Genomic DNA, 21,845 nt, shown 5'->3' on the forward strand with positions numbered 1-21,845 from the left:
GCCGTGATCGTCATAAAGAAAGACGGCTCCGTGCGGTTCTGCTGCGATTACCGCCGCCTAAATAACGTGACGCACCGGGATGCCTACCCCCTACCTCGTATCGAGGAGTCCCTAGACGCCTTGGGGCAGGCCAAGATCTTCTCCTCGCTCGATCTCACCGCCGGCTACTTCCAGGTGGCGGTGAAAGAGGAAGACCAAGAGAAGACGGCTGTCACAACGCCCTTCGGCCTCTACCAGTGGACTCGTATGCCCTTCGGACTGTGTAACGCACCCGCGACGTTCCAGCGGTTGATGACCGCCGTGCTGGGGGACCTGGCCTTCGACGTCCTACTCGTCTACCTAGACGACGTCTTGGTGTTCGCCAGCGACTTCGAGAGCCACTGTCAGAAGCTGGACCTGGTGTTTGGACGGCTTCGGGAGCATGGACTCAAACTCAAGCCCCGGAAGTGCTTCCTTCTGAAGACCGAAGTCAAGTTCCTGGGACACGTCGTCTCCGCGGCCGGCATACAGGTCGACACCGACAAAGTGAAGGCGTTGGAGGACTGGCCGGCGCCACGCTCAGCGAAGGAAGTGAGGCAGGTGATCGGGTTCCTGTCCTATTATCGGCGGTTCGTGCCCCACTTCGCCCAAGTGGCCCAGCCACTGCACGCCCTGATGGGGAAAGAAAAAAAGGGGTTCGCCAAGGGCCGGCCCGAGGCCTTCAAGTGGACGCCGCAGTGTCAGACGGCCTTCGATCATCTGCGGCAGTGCCTCTTGACACCCCCGGTGCTGGCCTACCCCGACCTCCAGCTCCCCTTCATAGTGACCACCGACGGGAGTTACTTGGGACTGGGAGCGGTACTCAGTCAGGAACAGGAGGGCGTGGAGCGAGTCATCGCCTTTGCGAGCCGAGGCCTGCGTGGGTCCGAAAGGAATGACCAAAATTATAGTGCGTTCAAGCTGGAACTCCTCGCCCTGAAGTGGGCGGTCACCGAGAAGTTCAGAGACCTCCTGATGTACGGCCAGTTCACCGTGATCACCGACCACAACCCGTTGAGACACCTTGGCACGGCCAACCTGGGAGCAGTGGAGCAGCGGTGGAACGCTCAGCTCGCGGAGTATGACTTCGTGGTGCACTACAAACCTGGTCGACTCAACCAGAACGCAGACGCTCTGTCTCGCATGCCGATGCGATCAGAACCTGAAGTGGAAGACACTGAGAAAGACTTCCTAATGATAGCCGCGGCTGGCACCCACACCCGTCAGGGTCTCCAGGAACGGGCCGCTCCATTGTCCGTCCCCGCCCCAGTCGCCCGCGAGGGCTACGTCATGGTCCCAGCGGAGGAAGTGCGGGCCCTGCTGTGCCCTGGGAGACCGACAGAGACGCGGGAGGTCTCGAGTGTCGGCGCACGACGGATAGCGGCACAGAAGGGGAACAGCGGATATGACTGGGCGGAAATGCGACAGCTCCAGGCGGACGATCCCGAGTTGGGTCCGGTGTGGCGGGCGGTGGCACAGGGGGTCCCCCCCACTAAAGTACAGCTGAAGGAAGGAGACCCGAAACTCCGCAAGTTATACGGGCAGTGGGAACGATTCCGTCTGCATCAGCAAGTGCTGTTTCGGCGCGTAAGCGATCCCCGGGATGGAGAGGAGGTTCTCCAGCTGGTGGTGCCCACAGCCCTGCGAAGGAGGATCTACGAGACCCAGCACGAAGACGCGGGACACTACGGGGGACAAGGGACGGTGGTCCTGATGAGGCGAGGTTACTACTGGATCGGAATGGCAGAAGAGGTGAAGCAATGGGTGAAGCAATGCAAGCGATGTGCATTAGCCCGCGACGTGTTCCCTAAAGCCCAGGCACAGATGACCTGCACTAACGTGACGGCACCCATGGAGGTCCTGGCCATGGACTTCACCGTGTTGGAGAGGTCGGTGGGTGGCTATGAGAACGTACTGGTGCTGACCGATATGTTCACCAGATTCACTATTGCCGTACCGACCAAAGACCAGACTGCGAAGACCACCGCCGCTGCCATCATCAAGTACTGGTTTGTGTACTACGGTTGCCCTGCCCGACTCCATGCCGATCAAGGGCGAAATTTCGAGTCGAGCGTCATCAAGGAGCTCTGCCGACTGTATGGGATTTCGAAGAGCCGCACCACGCCCTACCATCCCCAGGGGAATGGGCAGTGCGAGAGGTTTAATCGGACAATGCACGACATGCTGCGTAGTCTGCCCGCAGAGAAGAAGCGGGACTGGAAGGAGCACCTACCCGAGTTGGTACTTACGTACAACTGCCACGAGCACTCCTCCACTGGATACTCTCCCTTCTACCTGCTCTTCGGGAGGGACGCTAGGATGCCCCGAGATGTCCTGGGGGGCAGAGACGTCATTGAGGAGGGAGCGGCGGACCTAGACGAGTGGGTGCAGAGTCACCATGAGCGACTAAAGGCCGCCACGGAGGCCGCTGAGGCCACGGCGAAGCAGGCGTCCCATCGACGCAAGAGAATTTACGACAGGAAGAGCAGAGGTGCACTCCTGCGGGCCGGAGACCGGGTCCTGATACGCGACCACCGAATCCGGGGCCGTAATAAGATACAAGACAAGTGGGAGCCTACGTCATATGTGGTGGTTAAGCAGAGCCACGAAGGGACGCCCGTGTTCACGGTCAGGCCCGAAGCAGGGGGTCCAGAAAGGACCGTGCATTGAGACCAGCTCAAGACCTGTCCCTTCCCGGCTTCTGACCCGGAAGTGCGGGGGAGGGCCCCTCGGCAGATCCCGGTGGCACCGCGGAGCTCGTCCGAATCAGACATCGGAGGTGCTTTCGGGCACCGGCGGGAACCGCATCCTAGGGCGTGTAACCACCCCGGTCCCCTGCGGGACGCCCCTGAGGAGGCCGTAAGCGCCGAGTCAGAGGTGGAGTCGACCCCTTCAGGAGAGGAGGGGGAAGGCGGCGGAGACGGAGTCGAAGAGGAGGCCGCGGGCGGTCCATCGATGGCCCCGGAGGGTGAGGCCGTGGTCCAGGACCCGCCGACAGACACTGAGGAATCCGACACGGAATCGGAGGCGGGGGAGGTGGAACCCCCCAGAGTGGAGGCCGCTCGGCCCCAGAGGAGCACCAGAGGTCGGCTACCCGCTCGGTATCGCCAGGACTACGTGCTCAAGAGCGTGTTCGCGGAACAGTGTGTCCAACTCCTGAGGGAGTGTGTAAAACTGTTGGCATAATGTGTAATTGTCAACCGATGTGTGAAACTGTTGGTCTCAGGACCGTTTTCATGCATGCGTTTGTTTTTGTTGTTTTGTTGTTAACTTGCAGAGGACTTAGCAAGTTCAAAGTGGGGGGAAATGTAGCAGTCTGGAAAATATGGTATATTATTCAGAACTGCTGACTGTGTTTATATCCCTTTTTGTACACAAAGACATTCTAACTAGTGTCATTGATTCACACGAACAATGACACAAACGTCCCCGGCCAAAGAGCATTGGAACACGGATTATGAATTACAGTATTGATTCATAATATTCTACAGTGCGTCCCCCTTGTGACTGGCAGGCGGGACCAGCAGGGGGCAGTAGCAGGCAGAGAGTGGCGGAGAGAGCTGAGAGATGATAAAGGGAGGAGGCCAGCGGAAGTCGCTCTCTTCTCGGCAGTGAACTTGACCACGAGAAGTCACGTCTAACGGGGGAGCTCTAGACAGCCCCGTTGCTGACGTTTATGCCGGAGTGCCCCGGGAGAGGACAACGGGTGATAGGAAGTACTGGCTAGTGGATACGATATCCTAGCAGTACCAGTGTTATGACATGAACAATAAGTGCAGAGTCAGGCACTAACAGTCGAGTTATACCTAGTTACAGTGAGCGGTATAGGTAGCGTGCGGCTAAGGATCACAGTAGCATTGCTCGTGTTATACTTAGTTACAGTGACGGTATAGTCTGCGTGCCAGAGACGTGCAGGACCTCCAAGCAGTCTGCCCGGGCGTCAACAGCTGTCTGCACCGGAGAGCAGCAGCACACCTGCTCCAGGCTGCCTGCAGGACACGGGGAGTTCTTTACCACCAGCAGAGTTCGCCCAGCACCAGCTCAGCCAGCACTGCCTCTCTGCTATAGCTCCGCCTGCTAGCACCTGCGGCGCGAGTGTTCGACGCCATCTTGCCACCAGGACGGTGGTGGAGCGGCGCGGCCGCCATTTTGGTAGAGTAAACATTAGGGCTTCGGCGCCCAGGATCCTATCGTACATTACACAGTGTGTCGCAGCCTACGGGCGAAGCTGGTGTTTGCTAACCACAGTGCATAGGGGTACCCCATAAACATTACATGCCGGCATTAGCATAGGGCTTTTGTTTTGGTAATTGTGGGCCCACACTTTTGGTTTTATTTCCTTTTCTTTGAGCGTGATACAATGTGTGTGTAATATTACTTTCCCATCTATTTAACCCTTCCCCTCTTGGGGGTAAACGTAACGCTGCCATATAAGTAAAGCCTAAGAAGAGGTATTATTATTGGTACTAGCCCAGACGTGGGTAAGGAGTCAAGTATATTGAAGTCTACAATATCTGGGTCTATTAACTTTGGGTCTGCAATACCTGAGTCTATACTGTGTGGGTGTACAATATAAGTGTTTGCAAGGTATTGAATTACAACTTGAGTAATAGTAGAACTACCTTCCGTGGACCCATTGCTATTAAATATTTGTAGATGACCAGTCTTTAAATAACAGTAAAGGATGTAGATGGGAGTCTTGTGTGTGTGTCTTTCATTATTTCTAACCCTAACCCTAACCCTTTGCTACGGGTAATATATGTAATCGTAACCCCTTGCTATTCTACCTTTTCCATTTCCATTGTAAGGGTTCTGGTCGTCTCACATAAGGGAGGGTACTGCTTGCGGGGGGAACCCAGTTATTTCTCTACCATCCGGTCAGTAGGTGTGGGAGGGAAAAAGGGGCAACTGTGGAGGGTGAGGGTGTGTTGGGGAGTACTGCGGACTACTCCAGAGAGAGGGAGGAAGACCAGAGTACCGGACCAGGTTTGTAAACCCTGGGCCTCATTCACCCCCACTACCAGCCTCCAGTTGACGCTCCGGACCCCAAAGACGGAGGTGCAGCTGGCCAGGGTGCTACTGTGTCTCGCTACCTATTGACCGCACCCCACAGTTCCCACGAAGCAGGGATAATCCACCCTGCTACATTTCCTTTTAAGATCTTGGACTTCCTGACGGGCAGACCCCAGGTGGTGAGAGCAGGCAACTGCACCTCCTCATCCATCACCCTCAACATAGGGGCCCCCCAGGGCTGTGTTCTGAGTCCCCTCCTCTACTCCCTGTACACACACGACTGTGTGGCTCAGCGGAGTAGCAATACAATCATCAAATTTGCTGACGACACAGTGGTGGTGGGCCTGATCTCTGCCAACGACGAGAGGGCCTACCTGGAAGAGGTCAAGGTCCTGGCGGGATGGTGCCAGGAAAACAGCCTCTCCCTGAACGTCAGCAAAACAAAGGAGATGATTGTGGACTTCAGGAGGTCGGGGGTCAAGGACTACAGCCCCCTCAGCATCGACGGGGCACCGGTTGAGAGAGTCAACAGCTTTAAGTACCTCGGAGCCTACATATCCGAGGACTTGACATGGACCACACACATTGACAGTGTTGTGAAGAAGGCACGACAACGCCTCTACTTCCTCAGGCGCCTAAGGAAGTTCCAAGTCAGTCAGAAGATCCTTAAGAACTTCTACTCATGTACAATAGAGAGCATCTTGACTGGCAACATCACCTCCTGGTTTGGGAATAGCACTGCACAAGACCGAAGCAGACTACAAAGAGTGACACGTTCAGCCGAACGCACAATTGGAGGGGGGCTCCCCACCCTCCAGAACATTTACAACAAGCGTTGCAGGGGCAAGGCTAAGAGAATCATTAAAGACTCCAGTCACCCGAACAACTGCCTCTTTGAACTGCTGCGGTCAGGCAAGCGATACCGGAGTCTCAAGGCGAGCACAGAAAGACTCAGAAGAAGCTTCTATCCCCAGGCCATCAGGCTGCTAAACGAACAATGAACACTACACAACAACAACCATCAAACGCACATAGCACACACATCCACACGCACACACTCACTTTAAACAAACACACTGTAGCACCCACTCCACACACTTTATAGCACACACCCACTTTAAACAAACACACTGTAGCACCCACTCCCCACACTTTATATTTATTGATGAAGGATTGCACTACAACTCGTACACCTTACTGTAAATTGTACCTAAATTGTACCTCATCCCATTTCTGCTTTGCACTATATAGTACTGTACATTAGTACACTGCATAGTATTGTATATTATATGGTAACTCAGTTACGTCTATTCTGCATCGAACATTGTACACAGGGTACAAAATAGTTACACGCCCAGCGCCACAGGCGTGTAGATTTAATGTTTGGCCGTCATAAATTAAGGCCTGGGCGCCATCTGGCGGCCAACAAAATCCACTGCATGAGTCGGCATTAATATGATGCAGGGAGTAGCCTCCAGCTGAGCGAGAGAAATGTCGTGGGAGCGGGTGGAAGTTGCCCAATCTGGAACAATCTCCGGGGCTGCAGCTGGACCCTATTGGATGCGGGCGTGGTGAGTTGAAACGAAAGTGAAACTGTGTGTGTGTGTGTGTGTGTGAGATGCGCTCTGCTCACGAGATCAAGTTTGTAACATTAGACGCACATGAGATCTGTCTTCATCCGTTCTTTAGCCTACAAAAAAAAAACTGCAATCGCGTTTTTGATTGTGCTCTGATATTTAATTTTGCATTTGATTTGACCAAATATGTGGAGGCATATTCCCGGAGTAGCTCCCCCGGGTCCCCCCTCAAAATTAAGAAAAACAGGCGACAACATTAACGTTGACGAGTCCGTTGCTACCACCAGCTTGGCTTAAATTTGAGGGGGGGGGTAATGTTTTGTATACCATGTCGTGCCAAAGCAACGGATAAAAGAAAACGAATTTCATTTGTCATCGGGACGTCGGTGATGAAACTGGAAGCCATCAAAAGCCACGAGACGTCACGCTGTCACAGGGACTGCTCTGTTAGATACAAAGCACAGTCTACTCCGCTCCTGGCTGCTCCGACTGTACGACTGTTGACCAAGCTGTCAGAGTCGACTCTGGCTAAAATGCGGATACTATTCCGTAACGCCCACGCTATAGCGAAAAAATCAAGACCATACAGGGACTTCGCCTGGATGTGCGAGTAAGTTTATTGTGTTTTTTTTATAACGTTAGTCCAGCATGTTCATATAGGTGTGTCGGCTTTCACTTTCAGCTAATTATTTATGGTTGTAAAGCCTACCCAGTGGAATGCATGATCACCAAGACAAAAACATTTCTCAATTAAATTATGTTGTTTATGATATTAATTGAAAATAGCATACGAGAGTATTATATAGTAATAATAACACATGGCGATATACTAAAAAGCTATTTATAATTTTTGGCTGGTAAAAAATCTGGATGGCTAGTAGTTTTTAAAATCTACCAGCCAAATGGCTGGTAAGTCAAAAAGTTAAGTTTGTTCCCTGATTGTACATATGTCTATACTGAACACTGACCTCATTTTCTACTTCTAAATTACATGCTATACTATGTTATTTGATACTATCTTGTCTAGCACAGTCTCTGGAGCGTAACAGTAAGAAGCATTTTGTATGAAAGTATTCTGTACTTCTGTATGACAACTATTAAAGAAACTTGAAGATAAGATAAGATATTCCTTTATTGATCCCCTTGGGGAAATTCAGGCATCATAGCAGCATGGGGGAAGGGGGGGGGGTACAGGTAGTGAAAACAACACAAGCAGTGTAAACAAATAGGTCAATATAATTTACTATCTAACTAACTGAAATATACATTATTCATTATTCACAGTATCACAGTATCCACATACGGTGCAGTATGCATAAGGTAGTGTTATTGTCCTACTTGGGTTCCTATTAGTTCTAGGTCGATGTCTGGCAGCAGTCGCTGCCCACTGTTGTGGAGCCTGATGGCCACTGGTATGAAGGACTGTCCGAGGCGGTTAGTTGAGTGTCGGGGGGGTATGAGTCTGTGGCTTCCTTGTCACCTTCACCTAATATGTTCTGATCTGGTCAGGTGCGCTGTCACCTAAAATGTTTTGATCTGATCAGGTGCGCTGTCACCTAATATGTTTTGATCTGGTCAGGTGCGCTGTCACCTAATATGATTTCATCTGGTCAGGTGCGCTGTCACCTAATATGATTTCATCTGGTCAGGTGCGCTGTCACCTAATGTTAATATGTTTTCATCTGTGTCCACTGACCACTGACACACAGTGGGGGATGTTTTAAAAATATTATTTAATATATAATATAATAATTTGTGCTTCACCTAAAAATTTGGTCAGCAGCCTCCACTGCTCTGCACTGGGCTGTTTCCTCCCCTCCCCCCCTCCCCCTTACTACAGGTGTCACTGAAAATAAAACCATGAATAGGGTTGGGCACCGAAAACCGGTGAATGATATGTTTGTAATGTAACACAGCAGCAGGGTCATTACACAAGGCTGAAAATTCATTATTTTCTTGTTCGCCTAATAATGTTAACCAATGGAAAGACACACACACACGTGCACACACACTAACGTGTGCCAACGCTACTTTCCCTTCACAGTTGATTCGAGAGAGAGAAAAATGCAAACATGCTTTTTCTGATCTGGACTGGTCCTCTGAGCTCCTCCAGTTAAGCTGCAGTGTTTAAATCCAAAATATTGATAAATCCTCTGCCATTGTTGTGTAACAATGTCTCTGCTTCACGTGAAGTAAAATGTACTCTAGAAGTGAAAGTATAGACCAGTGGGGGGAGGGGGCACTAGGCAATTCATTTACTCAAGTGGATTCCTGAACACAAGAATGACACCGTTATCACTGACTGACTACCGCGGCAAGCCTAGGTGGAACTAAGTATAACTTAATACAAAAATATTATATTTAATAATAATAATAATAATTATAAATATATAATAATCATTCTATTTTTGTCCTGTTGTACCGAACAGTGACCCCAAAACCGAGGTACATACCGAACCGTGGCTTCTGTGTACCGTTACACCCATAATTAGTAGTGTAATAGAATAAACATGGTCTTAACCCCGTAACGTTAATACAATTACATCCATCATTGTTTGCAGTCGAAAGGACTTGCAGGGCTCCAGACTCACTTTTTACATTGGTTGCACCAGCACATCATTTGGGTGCACCAAAAAAATTTCACAGCGCCTTTTGCCGCTGCAATAATGCATTTTAAGTGTTACCTTTACCATTACCTTTTTTGTCAGTTCCCATACACATTAGTAATTTCTTAAGATGTTATGTAAATGATTGTAAAAAAATAACATTGTATTACAGTTAGCTCGCAAAGTCCAATCCTTCACTTGTTTATGTCTATTTTAACACATTCAACTCAGCTCCAGTTAGAGCTGTCCCCAAGCCTGTTTTTGGGATTCGAACATTCGCCAGGGTTTTTCGAACGGATGTTTGAACCATCGTTTTTAACCATGCAAATGTTGATGCTTTATTTGTTTTAAACTAGACTATTTAGAAATGGCCGGAAATAGCAATCATGTAACCACTACATCTCCCTATACTACTAGTCTTTCGGGTATTTTATTTTGGAGAGCAGTAAGAGACTGTCTTCACTAGTTTAATATGATGATATGTCTCTGGAGAGCAGTAAGAGACTCTGTCTTCACTAGTTTAATATGATGATATGTCTCTGGAGAGCAGTAAGAGACGCTTCTTCGCTAGTTTAACTTGTATTTAACTTGTATTTTTTCCTTTTTGATTTAAGTTTAACCACAAAAAAAAGAATACAAAATTATGTTTTTAACTACCGGTAACTTTAATAACGGCACATATGCCGTACAACAGTGCCAGTGCAGTTCAATTAATTTTTTTTGTTCAGTTCAATGCAGTTAAACTGCCAGTGCAGTGCAATAACTAAATAATACAAAATAATAATTTGTTTAAAATAAATCGGAATTAAACGAATGTAATCTCTTTGAAAGCGATGTCCTTTAAAGGTTCATGCTTCTCCACATCTCTGGCTGACATCACCATTGTGATGCATAATGGTTAGGCGCTTTGTGTTTTCCTCAAGTGAGGGATTCTCTTTTGTCGGGTCAGCAGCGTTTTGTACTTGCTGAAGCTTCTCTCTTTTTTTTAAGTTTAAATATTATTATTTTTTAAGTTTAAATATCAACATTATCTGGCCATCCTCAGTAAATACTATCAAACTCCTCTGACCTCATCTGCACACACGCTATAAAAACAAACTGGATATTTGGACTAACGTTTGGCTACTTGAGAGGGAGGGAGAGAGCGAGAGAGACGCAAGTCTGACTATTACGGAGCGAGCACTGCGTTCTAAGGCTGAGCCCGAACGTTCGAACGTTCGTTCGTTACGCTGACATTCGGACTTTAATTAATAGGTTCGAACGTTCGGTGAAAAAAAAATAAAGGATGCGCACGGGGTTGAGGTGATGTGAATGCGAGGCGCTCGGCTCAACCAGTATGGTCTGCCGGGCTGCAGCGGGATACTATTTCTCAACCAGAGCTCTATTTTGATTGACCGGCGATTCTGCCAATTACGTCACACCGCTTGCACCCGCCTCTGCTGTTACCACCAATCGGCAAGCCTCAACAGACTTACCGTAGCTACCGGGGAGCCGTAGTTAGCTCCCCGCCGAGGAAGTAATCGGTAACAAGGTTTCCGTAGGTGAACCTGCAGATTAGGATCATTAATGAATACCATCCTTTTTCGGCCACGGAGCGCGAGCTTCATGGCGGGAGGTGGTTGCGTTGGAAACAACAGCAGGCGCACGGTGGACAGACCCGTCCACCGTCTACCTCGGAACGGTGGTAGGGCGGACGGGCGGCAGGCGTGTTGGGAGCCCGGCCGTTCCGAGGTAGACGGTGGACGGGTCTGTTGAGCCGAGGCGTGCGCCTCTCCTCCCGGCTCCCCTCCCCGTCGACCAAGAGTGAATACCTGTTATTGAACGTGTAACACTAACTATATAACGTTAATGCCACAAAACTAATGCATTTGTTTATCTAGCCCCTTACGTGACTGCAAGGGCTATTGTTTATCATACTTTGATTCAGTAGCTTGTTTATTTTCTTCTGAGTGCTTTGTTTAATTACATGTTTACATGAACAGCCACCACTGTAAACAACATGTTTTTCACCAATAGACTATGCAATGCCGCCCTCCGTAGGATCTATAATAATACAATAAAAAAAAAATTATTATTAAAAAAATGAAAAAAACAATTTATTAAAAAAAAGATTTATTAAACATTTAAAAAAAAAACGAACGTCCGTTCGATAAACCCTGGCGAACGTTCGAACCCTAAAAACAGGGTTCGGGCTCAGCCTTACTGCGTTCTGAGAGAGAGAAAGAAAGAGACTCATTTACTGCGTTCCGTTGTCCCGGAATGGATTTGGTAGCTGTCATTTCATCACTCCATGCAGTAGACCGTGCAGCGTCACCGTCTTAGAGTCGTAGTGAAGATTGATTTATATGAAAACCGATTTATGTATAATTTAAGCAAATTCCACACCATTCCGCGATAATTCCGAATTCTGTGAAATCCTCCGTGATTCTGCGATTGCGGATTCCATAGGGCCCTACTTTACACCTGTATCACTGTACATTATAATAAAACACAAGATACTTGTGCCCTAATTATGACGATAAATTAACGCTCAATTAACGACCGAATTCAGTCTTATACATTCAAAACATTCTTGGTAAATGTATATATTCCCCAGTTAGACATGGACATTTCCAGTGGTTATTCTGATAAAGCTAGATTAGTTAATGTAGGTATAAAAATGCTTAGCACTCAAATCTACCATATTATTCATTAATTGATGTCCTGTTTTCTATCTTCATTCAGAAACTCTTCGTGTGAAGTGTCGTCGTAAACTCAAATCTAGGTTGAAGACGAGGTTCCAGTGTTTGTTTGAGGGAATCGCTAAAGAAGGAAACCCAACCCTTCTGAATCAGATGTACGCAGAGCTCGACATCTCAAGGGGAGGGAGTGGAGAGGTCAACACTGAACATGAGGTCACACAGATCCAAGCAGCATCCAGGAAACCAGTGAGCCCAGAAACGCTGATTAAAAGTAAATACATCTTTACAGCCTTATCTGGACAGGATAAAGCAAACCGAACAGTGATGACAAAGGGAGTGGCTGGCATTGGTAAAACAGTCTTAACACAGAAGGTCACTCTGGACTGGGCTGAAGGAAAAGCCCACCAGCATGTACACTTCATGTTTCCATTCACGTTCAGAGAGCTGAACCCACTGAAGGGGAAACGATACAGCTTGGTGGAACTTCTTCATCACTTCTCCTTGGAAACCAAACAAGCAGGAATCTGCAGCTATGATGAATTCACAGTTGCGTTCATCTTTGATGGTCTGGATGAGTGTCGACTTCCTCTAGACTTCCACCACAATGAGGTCTGGACTGATGTCACAGAGCCAACCTCAGTGGACGTGCTGCTGACAAACCTAATCAAGGGTCATCTGCTTCCCTCTGCTCTCATCTGGATAACTTCCCGACCTGCAGCAGCCAATCAGATTCCTCCGGAGTGTGTTGACATGGTAACAGAGGTACGGGGGTTCACTGACCAACAGAAGGAGGAGTACTTCAGGAAGAGATTCAGAGATGATGAGAAGCTGGCCAGCAGAATCATCTCGCACATCAAGACATCAAGGAGCCTCCACATCATGTGCCACATCCCAGTCTTCTGTTGGATCACTGCTACAGTTCTGGAGAACATGCTGAGAACAGATGAGAGAAGAAAGCTGCCAAAGACCCTGACTGAGATGTACGAACACTTTGTGGTGTTTAAGTCCATACAGGGGAATAAGAAGTACCATGGGAGAGTTGAGACAGATCCACACTGGAATGAAGAGAGCACTCCGACTCAGATCATTCTGTCTCTGGGAAAACTGGCGTTTGAACAGCTGGAGAAAGGCCACATGATCTTCTATGAAGCAGACCTGACAGAGTGTGGCATTGATGTCAGAGCAGCCTCGGTGTACTCAGGAGTGTTCACACAGCTCTTCAGAGAAGAGAGTGGGCTGCACCAGGAGAAGGTGTTTAGCTTTGTCCATCTGAGCATTCAGCAGTTTCTAGCTGCTCTTCATGTCTTTCTCTCATTCATGAACAGTGGTGTCAATCTACTGTCTGAACCAGAGTCAACCTCCTGGTGGTCGAAGCTGGTAAAACACACATCTGCTGTGGACAAGGCCTTACAGAGGGAGAATGGACACCTGGACCTGTTCCTCCGCTTCCTGCTGGGTCTCTCACTGGAGACCAATGAGCTGAATGACCACTCTCTAGTGAAAGAGATCCAACAGTACCTGAGCTCAGGAAGGCTCTCCACTGAAGAACTCTCCCCTGCTCAGTGGTCAGCTCTGGTCTTTGTGTTGCTGACATCAGAAGAGGAGCTGGATGTGTTTGAGCTGAAGAAATACTCTGCTTCAGAGGAGGCTCTTCTGAGGCTGCTGCCAGTGGTCAACGCCTCTACTATATCTCTGTGGGTACATTTATATGTTAATACATTGTATTCTCTTAATGCTTATTATTATTATTATTATTATTATTATTATTATTATTATTATTATTATTATTATTATTATTATTATTATTATTATTATTATGTATTAAGAAATAATACACCACTTTTCAACAATTAATTGTATCTATTGCATATCCAGACTTGGTGACTGTAACCTCTCAGAGAGATGCTGTGAAGCTCTGGCCTCAGTTCTCAGCTCCAAGTCCTCCAGCCTGAGAGAGCTGGACCTGAGTAACAACGACCTGCAGGATTCAGGAGTGAAGCTGCTCTCTGCTGGACTGGGGCGTCCACACTGTAGACTGCAGACTCTCAGGTCCGTTTAAACTGTTCTATTCCATGTTGATCTTATATGATTATATTAGTTTCAAGTTTCTTTAATAGTTGTCATACAGAAGTACAGAATACTTTTATACAAAATGCTTCTTACTGTTACGCTCCAGAGACTGTGCTAGACAAGATAAGTATGAAATAAAATAGTATAGCATGTAAAATAGAAGTAAAAATAGGTCACAGTGTTCAGTATAGACATATGTACAATGTTCGATGCAGAATAGAAGTAACTGAGTTACCATACAATATACAATATACTATGCAATGTACTAATATACAATACTATCTAGTGCAAAGCAGAAATGGGATGAGGTACAATTTAGGTACAATTTTAGGTACAATTTTACAGTAAGGTGTACGAGTTGTAGTGGAAGATTTATGCTGTTCTCTCTGGTCTGTGTTCTTCCTCGTCATATTTGTAGCCATATTCTATTATATTCTCTACTGTTCTATTATTCTTCTTCAGGTTGAAGCAAAACAGCCTCACAGTGAAATGCTGTAAGGAGTTATCATCAGTTCTCAGCTCCAAGTCCTCCAGCCTGAGAGCGCTGGACCTGAGTAACAACGGCCTGCAGGATTCAGGAGTGAAGCTGCTCTCTGCTGGACTGGGGAGTCAACACTGTAGACTGCAGACTCTCAGGTCAGTGTTCCTGGACCAGTTCAACAGACAACCATTTAAAACATCTTTTAAAAACATCAGATTAAAAAGAAATATGTACATTTGGTGTGTTGGTTGAATAATTAGTACCTGTGTATCTGAATGTGTGTGTGTAGACTGTCAGGCTGTCTGGTCACAGCGGAAGGCTGTCTGCATCTGTTCTCAGCTATGAGCTCCAACCCCTCCCACCTGAGAGAGCTGGATCTGAGCTACAATCACCCAGGAGACTCGGGAGTGAAGCTGCTCTCTGCTTGTCTGCAGGATCTACACTGGAGACTGGAGACTCTCAGGTAGGATGTGGCACTTTTTAAAAACATTTAAAAACATCAGATGAATAGGAAATATGTACATTTGGTGTGTTGGTTAAATACTAGTACCTTTGTGTCTCTGTGGTTTTAACTTATGTGTGTGTATAGGCAGGGCTCGAAATAAACTTTTTTACTCTGTAGCACTGGTGCTCCCAACTTCAAAAAGTTTGGAGCACCAGCAAAAATTTAGGACCACCCATCAAAATCTAAGGAGCACCAACAATATATATGTAATAGATTTTTTTTATTGATAGAAACGACTATAACTACTGTAATGCAGTAAAACAGTGGAAGTAGCCTTAAACTATAGTATAGTGTAGACCTAGTAGTGTAGCCTGTAGGCGTGTATACTTTCCGCAACAGAGTTTGGTTTCCGGGTTCCTCTGATTCGCCGCAACCCCCACGTGACCCGCCCCCCTATCCACCGCTGCCGCGCGCGGCAGAGCGAGCGGCCATGGACTCGCTCGCTTCCTGAGACGTTTTGCTCGCTGCTGTTTAATAATATTGTCGCTTTTCACATTGCGTGCTCTTGTGCAGTCATCTAGTTAAAGACAGTAGAGGTTGCCGTCAGTGTAAGTTAGTGTTGTGTTCATTCATAGTTAAAGACAGTAGAGGTTGGCGTCACGGTCTGTAAGTTAGTGTTGTGTTCATTCATAGTTAAAGACAGTAGAGGTTGAGTATGTTTTTTTTTTTTTAACAAATGTTTTTTATATTCCCTTTTTTTTTTTTTTTTTTTTTTATACATGAAACAAGATAAACAATACAGTAACTTTAATAATCAACGATGAATCACAGGACAATAACAGAAATAATAATAACAATAATGACAGTCCAGTAATTAAATCAGAATGAAACAAACGACACACTGCAGCACCCACTCTCCACACTTTAGATCACCTAAACACACTTTTAGGTCAACTTGTGCACCTTACTGTAAATTGTACCTAAATTGTACCTCATCCCATTTCTGCTTTGCACTATATAGTATTGTATATTAGTACATTGCATAGTATATTGTATGGTAACTCAGTTACTTCTATTCTGCATCGAACATTGTACATATGTCTATACTGAACACTGTGACATCTATTTTTACTCCTATTTTACATGCTATACTATTTTATTTCATACTTATCTTGTCTAGCACAGTCTCTGGAGCGTAACAGTAAGAAGTATTTTGTATAAAAGTATTCTGTACTTCTGTATGACAACAATGTATGCCTTTCAAATGTTAAATGATAAATGATTAAATGATACACACTGAAATCTACGCTCTCTCATCCTGCTTTCCACAACTCCTATACTTCCTGAGTAACGCGCCCAACACTGCTTAATGGTTGTTTAAATATTTTACATGTTTTGATGTGGTGCATAAGCAGCATATTAAGATGACTGCGTTTCTTGAACAGCTGATAACTGCATAAGCAGCACATTAAGATGAGTTACCAACAGCGCGTTTCTTGACTGCAGAGTGGCGCATTTCGCGACTCAGGAAGCGAGCGCTCTGCGCTGCAACACAGCGGCGAGCGGCAGCGGCAGCGATAAGGGGGGCGGGTCACGTGGGGGTCGCGGCCAATCGGAGGAAACCGAACTCCGTTGCGGAAAGTATACACGCAGCCTGTAGTGTAGACTAGGCATGTGCCGATATGACATTTTGAGGGTACGATAACCTTTGGCGAAAATACCACGGTTTCACAGTATATCACGGTATTCGGTACATAACTTTTTTTTTTTAAACAAAACATCTTTTATTACAGTGCACAAACACGCACATCAGCTTTTCTGTAAGTGTTATTTAAGAATGTGTGAAGACTGTCTGTATTACACACAGAGGGAACTGTCTGACCACTTGCAAACTAAGTACAGAATAAAAAATACTTCCAAATAAACGTTCATGATCATGAATATGGAGGCTACATGTCGAAAGGGCAATACGTTTTGTTAATGTAACTTGCACAGATGTGTGTTATATAGCCTAGTACTATTCTTACTGGATTAAACATACATTTAAACAATTCATCTTTTTTGGTGGCTCAACATAATTCACACACAGAACTATGTGTTGGGGATAAGGGTTCCGCATGGACCATATTGTTTTTTTTTTTTTTTATATATATATCTTTTATTGGTGAAACATAGGTGGTACAGAGAAGCAAAAGTTAGTTATCAATGTATAACATATCACCATGTTTCTTTTTTTTCTTTTATGGGACATGACGAGACGGACAGGACTGAAATTGAACAGGGACGACGAAAAACAATAAAGACAAGAACTATACAAGGCAAAAAAAATATATATAATGATAAGTTAAAAATAATAATGGTGATGATAATAATAATAAATAACCAGGATAGAATATACAGTGGGGCGGAGTTTACAACAGGGTATCTAAGGTGCTCACCTCAGAGAAGAAGTATTTCTTTAGGATCAGTATTTCTTTAGGATCAGTCAGGGCCAAGGGATGTGAGAGTGTTTGTGAATGTGATTAGAGGTTGCCATCTGTCATAAAAATTGGCCTCTTAGAGAGTACTTTACCTTTTCCGATGAAAGATATGACATCAAGTCCTTGAGCCAGAAGGTGGTGGACGGTGAGCTTGGGCTTTTCCACTGCAGGAGGATACGTCTACGGGCTATGAGTGAAGCGAAAGCTATGACATCTAGTTCCAGCAGGTGTAAGGGGCACCCCAAAGATGGCTACCAAGGGGCATGGCTAGAGCTGCCGCGGTATTGATTATTTCCTTACCGCACAAATTTGCTAAATATTTCCTACCGCCGCGGTTATTACCGCACACACACAAAAAATTAAAAAAAAAAGTTTGAATGCATTTTTTTTTAGTAGTAGTCTACTCTTTATAGCATATAGCCTGCCTCTAGTCTAAATGTCTATCTTTAGAGGATGACTTTGCAGCATGAATATTGTTTGGGATTCGGCAAGCACGCATTAGTTATTGAAAGTGAAACACGGATTCGAAGTTTCCCCTCTGGTCGTGCGCAGTTCACTCGGTGTCGCGGGCAGGGGTGGTTACCCCTAACCCCCCCGACCCTTTCTTATTATTATTACTATAAAGTTACTACTTTATAATAAAGGCATTCGTTTTGTGGCATTGACATTATATAGTTATACGTTCAATAACATCAGCGTATTTACCGGACCATAGCAAGCCAAGCAATACTCTATTCATATCTCAGTTCCTTTCTTTGCTCAGAGCGTGCTGAGTTGTCCCATTCTGCGGTCTGTTAATAAAGTTTTCAATCAGACAAGTGTATAGAACGAAGGGCTTTTATTATAACATTCGTTGCAGACAGTAAAATCATTATGTCTCTTTTAGTACTCCTGACGAGCGATGGTAGTCCACTCCGGCGGAGAGTTAAAGCTAACGTTATTAGCCGTGTTGTGATGAGCTGACATTCAGGACGTAAAAAACTAATACGCGCTTGCCGATTGGTGGTAACACACTGCATGACGCTACAACGCGTGACGCGTCTCTCTTCTGACCAATCAGTGGTCTGCAATGTTTCACGTGACTTTTCTGGTACCCAATAGGGTCGCTTGGAACCTCGACAGAGGAGTAGGGTATATCTGCAGAGCCGCAAGCCCAACGAGAGGAGGGTAATTTATTATTATTATTATAAAAAACAGCAGTGACGCGGTATTCAGCCTACTCTGCGGTGGCCGTGATGTAACAGCGATACCGCGGTAATGCGGTAATCGCGGCAGCTCTAGGCATGGCTCTAGGTTGATGTTTAGGGCTTTGCCTAGCGTATCGAAAAAACAAGACCAGAACTCAGCCAGCTTGGGGCAGGAGAAGAACATATGGGTGTGATTGGCTGGTGACAGGCCACACCTGTCACAGATATCGGGTGTGTCTGGAAAAAGGTTGTTAAGTCTAGCTTTTGTAAAGTGGACCCTGTGCAAGATCTTAAACTGAATTAAACTTAGACGAGCACACGATGATGTGTTATTGACCCTAAAGACTGCCTCGTCCCACTGTCCATCAGCCAGGTCGAGCTCAAGCTCCGCTTCCCATTTACCTCTAACCCCTGCAAGTGAGAACACTTCCAGTGAAGATATGAGATCGTATAGGGTAGAGATCCCGCCTTGTGCCTTAGGAAGAGAGAGTATTTTGTTCACCACTGAACCCGTTGGGGACTGAGGAAAAGGTACAAGATGGGTACGAGCGTAGTCACAGGCCTGAAGATAGCGGAATAGGTGAGAATGGGGTAAGTTAAACTTAGCTTGGAGATCTTCGAAAGAGGCAAATGAGCCCTCTAGATATAAGTCTAAAAAATACATGTTTAGCGTTGTCTATCCTATATTAACCTTCGGCACTACACTTTCATGATTATGAATATGTAACGGAACGTAGGCCAATCTCGCTAATGTTATTCGACCGAAATCAATTGGCAACATATCACCGTACTACTAGCTAGCTGGCTAACGTCAAAACGTTACGTTATTTATACTTGACATTGGCTATTTATGGGTGGAATATTCCGATTCTAGCTCACTAGATCAGTCACATTAAACTTTCTTTTTGTATAGCTTACTAGATATTAGGGCTGGGCGATATGGCCTAAAAATAAAATCCCTGATAATTTTTTTTTAAATCCGATAAAAACGCGTCTTTATTTGACACAAAAAAAGTATCAAACCAAGATGAATGTCCCTATTGGGATTGAAGTGCAAACCTAACTTTCACCAATCTCCACTTAAAAATATTTTTTATAATAATATATATAATATAAAAGGTTACTCTTGATCAAACAAAGATGAATGTCCCTTTTGGGATTAATAGTGCAATAACCTGCTTCTTCACCAAACTTCACTTAAAACAAATAAAAGGTGCCTCTTGATCATCAAACAAGAATGAATTTCCCTATTGGGATTAATAAAGTGCAAATCTAACTTTCACCAAGCATCACTTTTTCTAAAATAAAAGGTGACTCTTCGGTACGGGTTTTCAGTACAGTGGGGGAAAGTTTGGCTTTCCATGTTCCACTCAGGGGTGATCTAGTGTGCAGTAACTAATTGTACTTGTAGGGCTGTCAATGAATATTCTATATTGAAATTAATAATCGACTTGTACATTTCTTTTTAAATAATAATAATTATATTAGATTGTGAAAAAAACAGCTCCCGTGGGGTGTCTATCTAGGTCGTCCTCGGACGGGCCCTCCATCGGTGCTTCCAGTCATCCCGATCCTCCATGCATCTGGCTAGCTTGCCGGTGCATTCTGTTCCCGCATCTCTCCTGAGTACGTCCACGTATGTTAATGTGGGACGTCCTCGTGATCGATGCCCGTGTGTTGGTTCTCACAGCACAAGTTTGCTGGTTGGCATCTCATGGTGTCTCTGGCAGTGACCTGCCAGCCTCATTCTCCTGACTGCCACTTTCTTGCTCACCCTTAGCACCCCCCCATACAAGTTTGCATTAGTGACATGCTCATCCCTGTTGATGTTGAGCACCACACGCATCATTCTGGTGTAGCACCCATCCAAGGACTTCTGCAGGGTGGGCTTCAAGGTCCAGCATTCACTGCCATACAAAAGGACAGACTCAACTGTTGCATGAAAGAAGTTGAGCTTGATTTGACGGGGGAGGTTGGATTTCCACACACTGGTCATGCCGTTCAGAGCCCTCCACGCAAGCGCCTTCCTGACTTTAAGGTCTTGCTCGGACGAGTTGACCCACAAGCCCAGGTATTTGAAATCACCGACTTCCTTTAGAGCAGAGCCTCCTGTTGTCCTTAGAAGTGGATGATCTGGGAGGATGTTATACATTATGACCTCGGTTTTCTTGGCATTTAGCCTAAGGCCAACCTTGGCGCACTCCGTCTCCACTCTGCACAGGAGTTCCTGTGCCTGCTCCACATGGTCAGAGAGCAGGCTGTCGTCCGTGTAGTCACGGTCTGTTAGGACTATGGTGGGGTGTCGTCTCGATCTCCTTGGGGTTATTGTGAGACCAAGTTCCTGCTCCCGTCCATTGATGGCCTTCCTGAGCGCATAGTCGAGGACTATGACGAAAAGGAAGGGGGCAAGGGTGTCCTCTTGCATCACTCCAGCCAGGATGTCAAATTCTTCACTGTTGCCGTCTGGGGTTACCACCTTGGCCCTTGTACCCGTGTGCATGGTCCCTATGGCCCGGAGTAGATTTGGAGGGACTCCGTAGGCCTCGAGTATCCTCATCATCACGGCTCTGTGTATCGAGTCAAAAGCCTTTTTTAAGTCGATAAAGCACAGTACCGCTGTCAGGTTGTTCTTCTTCACCTCCTCGATGATTCTTCTCAAGGCCAAGATCTGGGCCACAGTGGTCCTCTTCTCTCGGAAACCATTTTGGTTCTCCCTGAGGTGGGGGTCGATGGCATTCCTTATCCGGTTTAGTATCATGCGATTGTACATCTTTGCAATGACACATGTCAGACTTATGCCACGGTAGTTGTCTGGCTTCGAGAGATCTCCGGACTTAGGCACTGGGATGATGTTAGAGAGAGACCACATATCAGGCTGGTTGTTTTTCATCAGGGCCGTTAGTGGTTAACATACCGTTGTATTAGTTCGGTACACTACACAGCCGTTCGGTACGGTATGGTACACACTGAAACTGTTCGGTTCGGTACGGATGCGCATACCTTTACACCCCTAGTGTATAGTGAATACAGCAGGGGGCTCAGGACACAGCCCTGGGAGGACCCGATACTCAGGGTGATAGTGTTGGAGGTCTGACCCCCCACCCTGACCGTCTGGGGCCTTTCACTCAGAAGATCCACTATCCAGGCGCTCAGAGCGGAGCTCAGACCCAGCTCGATCAGCTTGTCCACCAGTCTGGTGGGGACTGTTGCGGCAGTAGACTGTCATAGACAGGTAGTGCCGAGGGGCTGAGTAGAGAAGTTCAAACAATTGACGCGCATCGTGAAAT

At 46.3% G+C, this 21,845-nt stretch overlaps 2 protein-coding genes across 3 annotated transcripts in view; both read left to right on the top strand.

Moving 5' to 3' along the window:
• Nucleotides 1-12,066, top strand: part of LOC311238881 (uncharacterized protein) — a gene marked incomplete at its 5' end in the record, with an annotated part of 52,655 nt that extends 40,589 nt beyond the window's left edge. The window contains one exon of the mRNA XM_084327080.1: nt 11,939-12,066. The remainder of the gene's footprint in view (nt 1-11,938) is intronic.
• The window catches only part of LOC311238754 (uncharacterized protein), a gene marked incomplete at its 5' end in the record, with an annotated part of 35,142 nt that continues 25,261 nt past the window's right edge, over nt 11,965-21,845 (top strand). Inside the window, 4 exons of one of the 2 annotated variants that reach the window (XM_084326931.1) lie at nt 11,965-13,589; nt 13,771-13,944; nt 14,428-14,601; nt 14,736-14,909. In XM_084326931.1, coding sequence (XP_084183057.1) covers nt 12,049-13,589; nt 13,771-13,944; nt 14,428-14,601; nt 14,736-14,909 — 2,063 coding nt within the window. The remainder of the gene's footprint in view (nt 13,590-13,770; nt 13,945-14,427; nt 14,602-14,735; nt 14,910-21,845) is intronic. The other variant, XM_084326932.1, reaches the window with a different exon arrangement.

Source organism: Notolepis coatsorum (assembly GCF_963971535.1).
Source record: "Notolepis coatsorum genome assembly, chromosome: 13".
NCBI lineage: Eukaryota > Metazoa > Chordata > Actinopteri > Aulopiformes > Paralepididae > Notolepis > Notolepis coatsorum.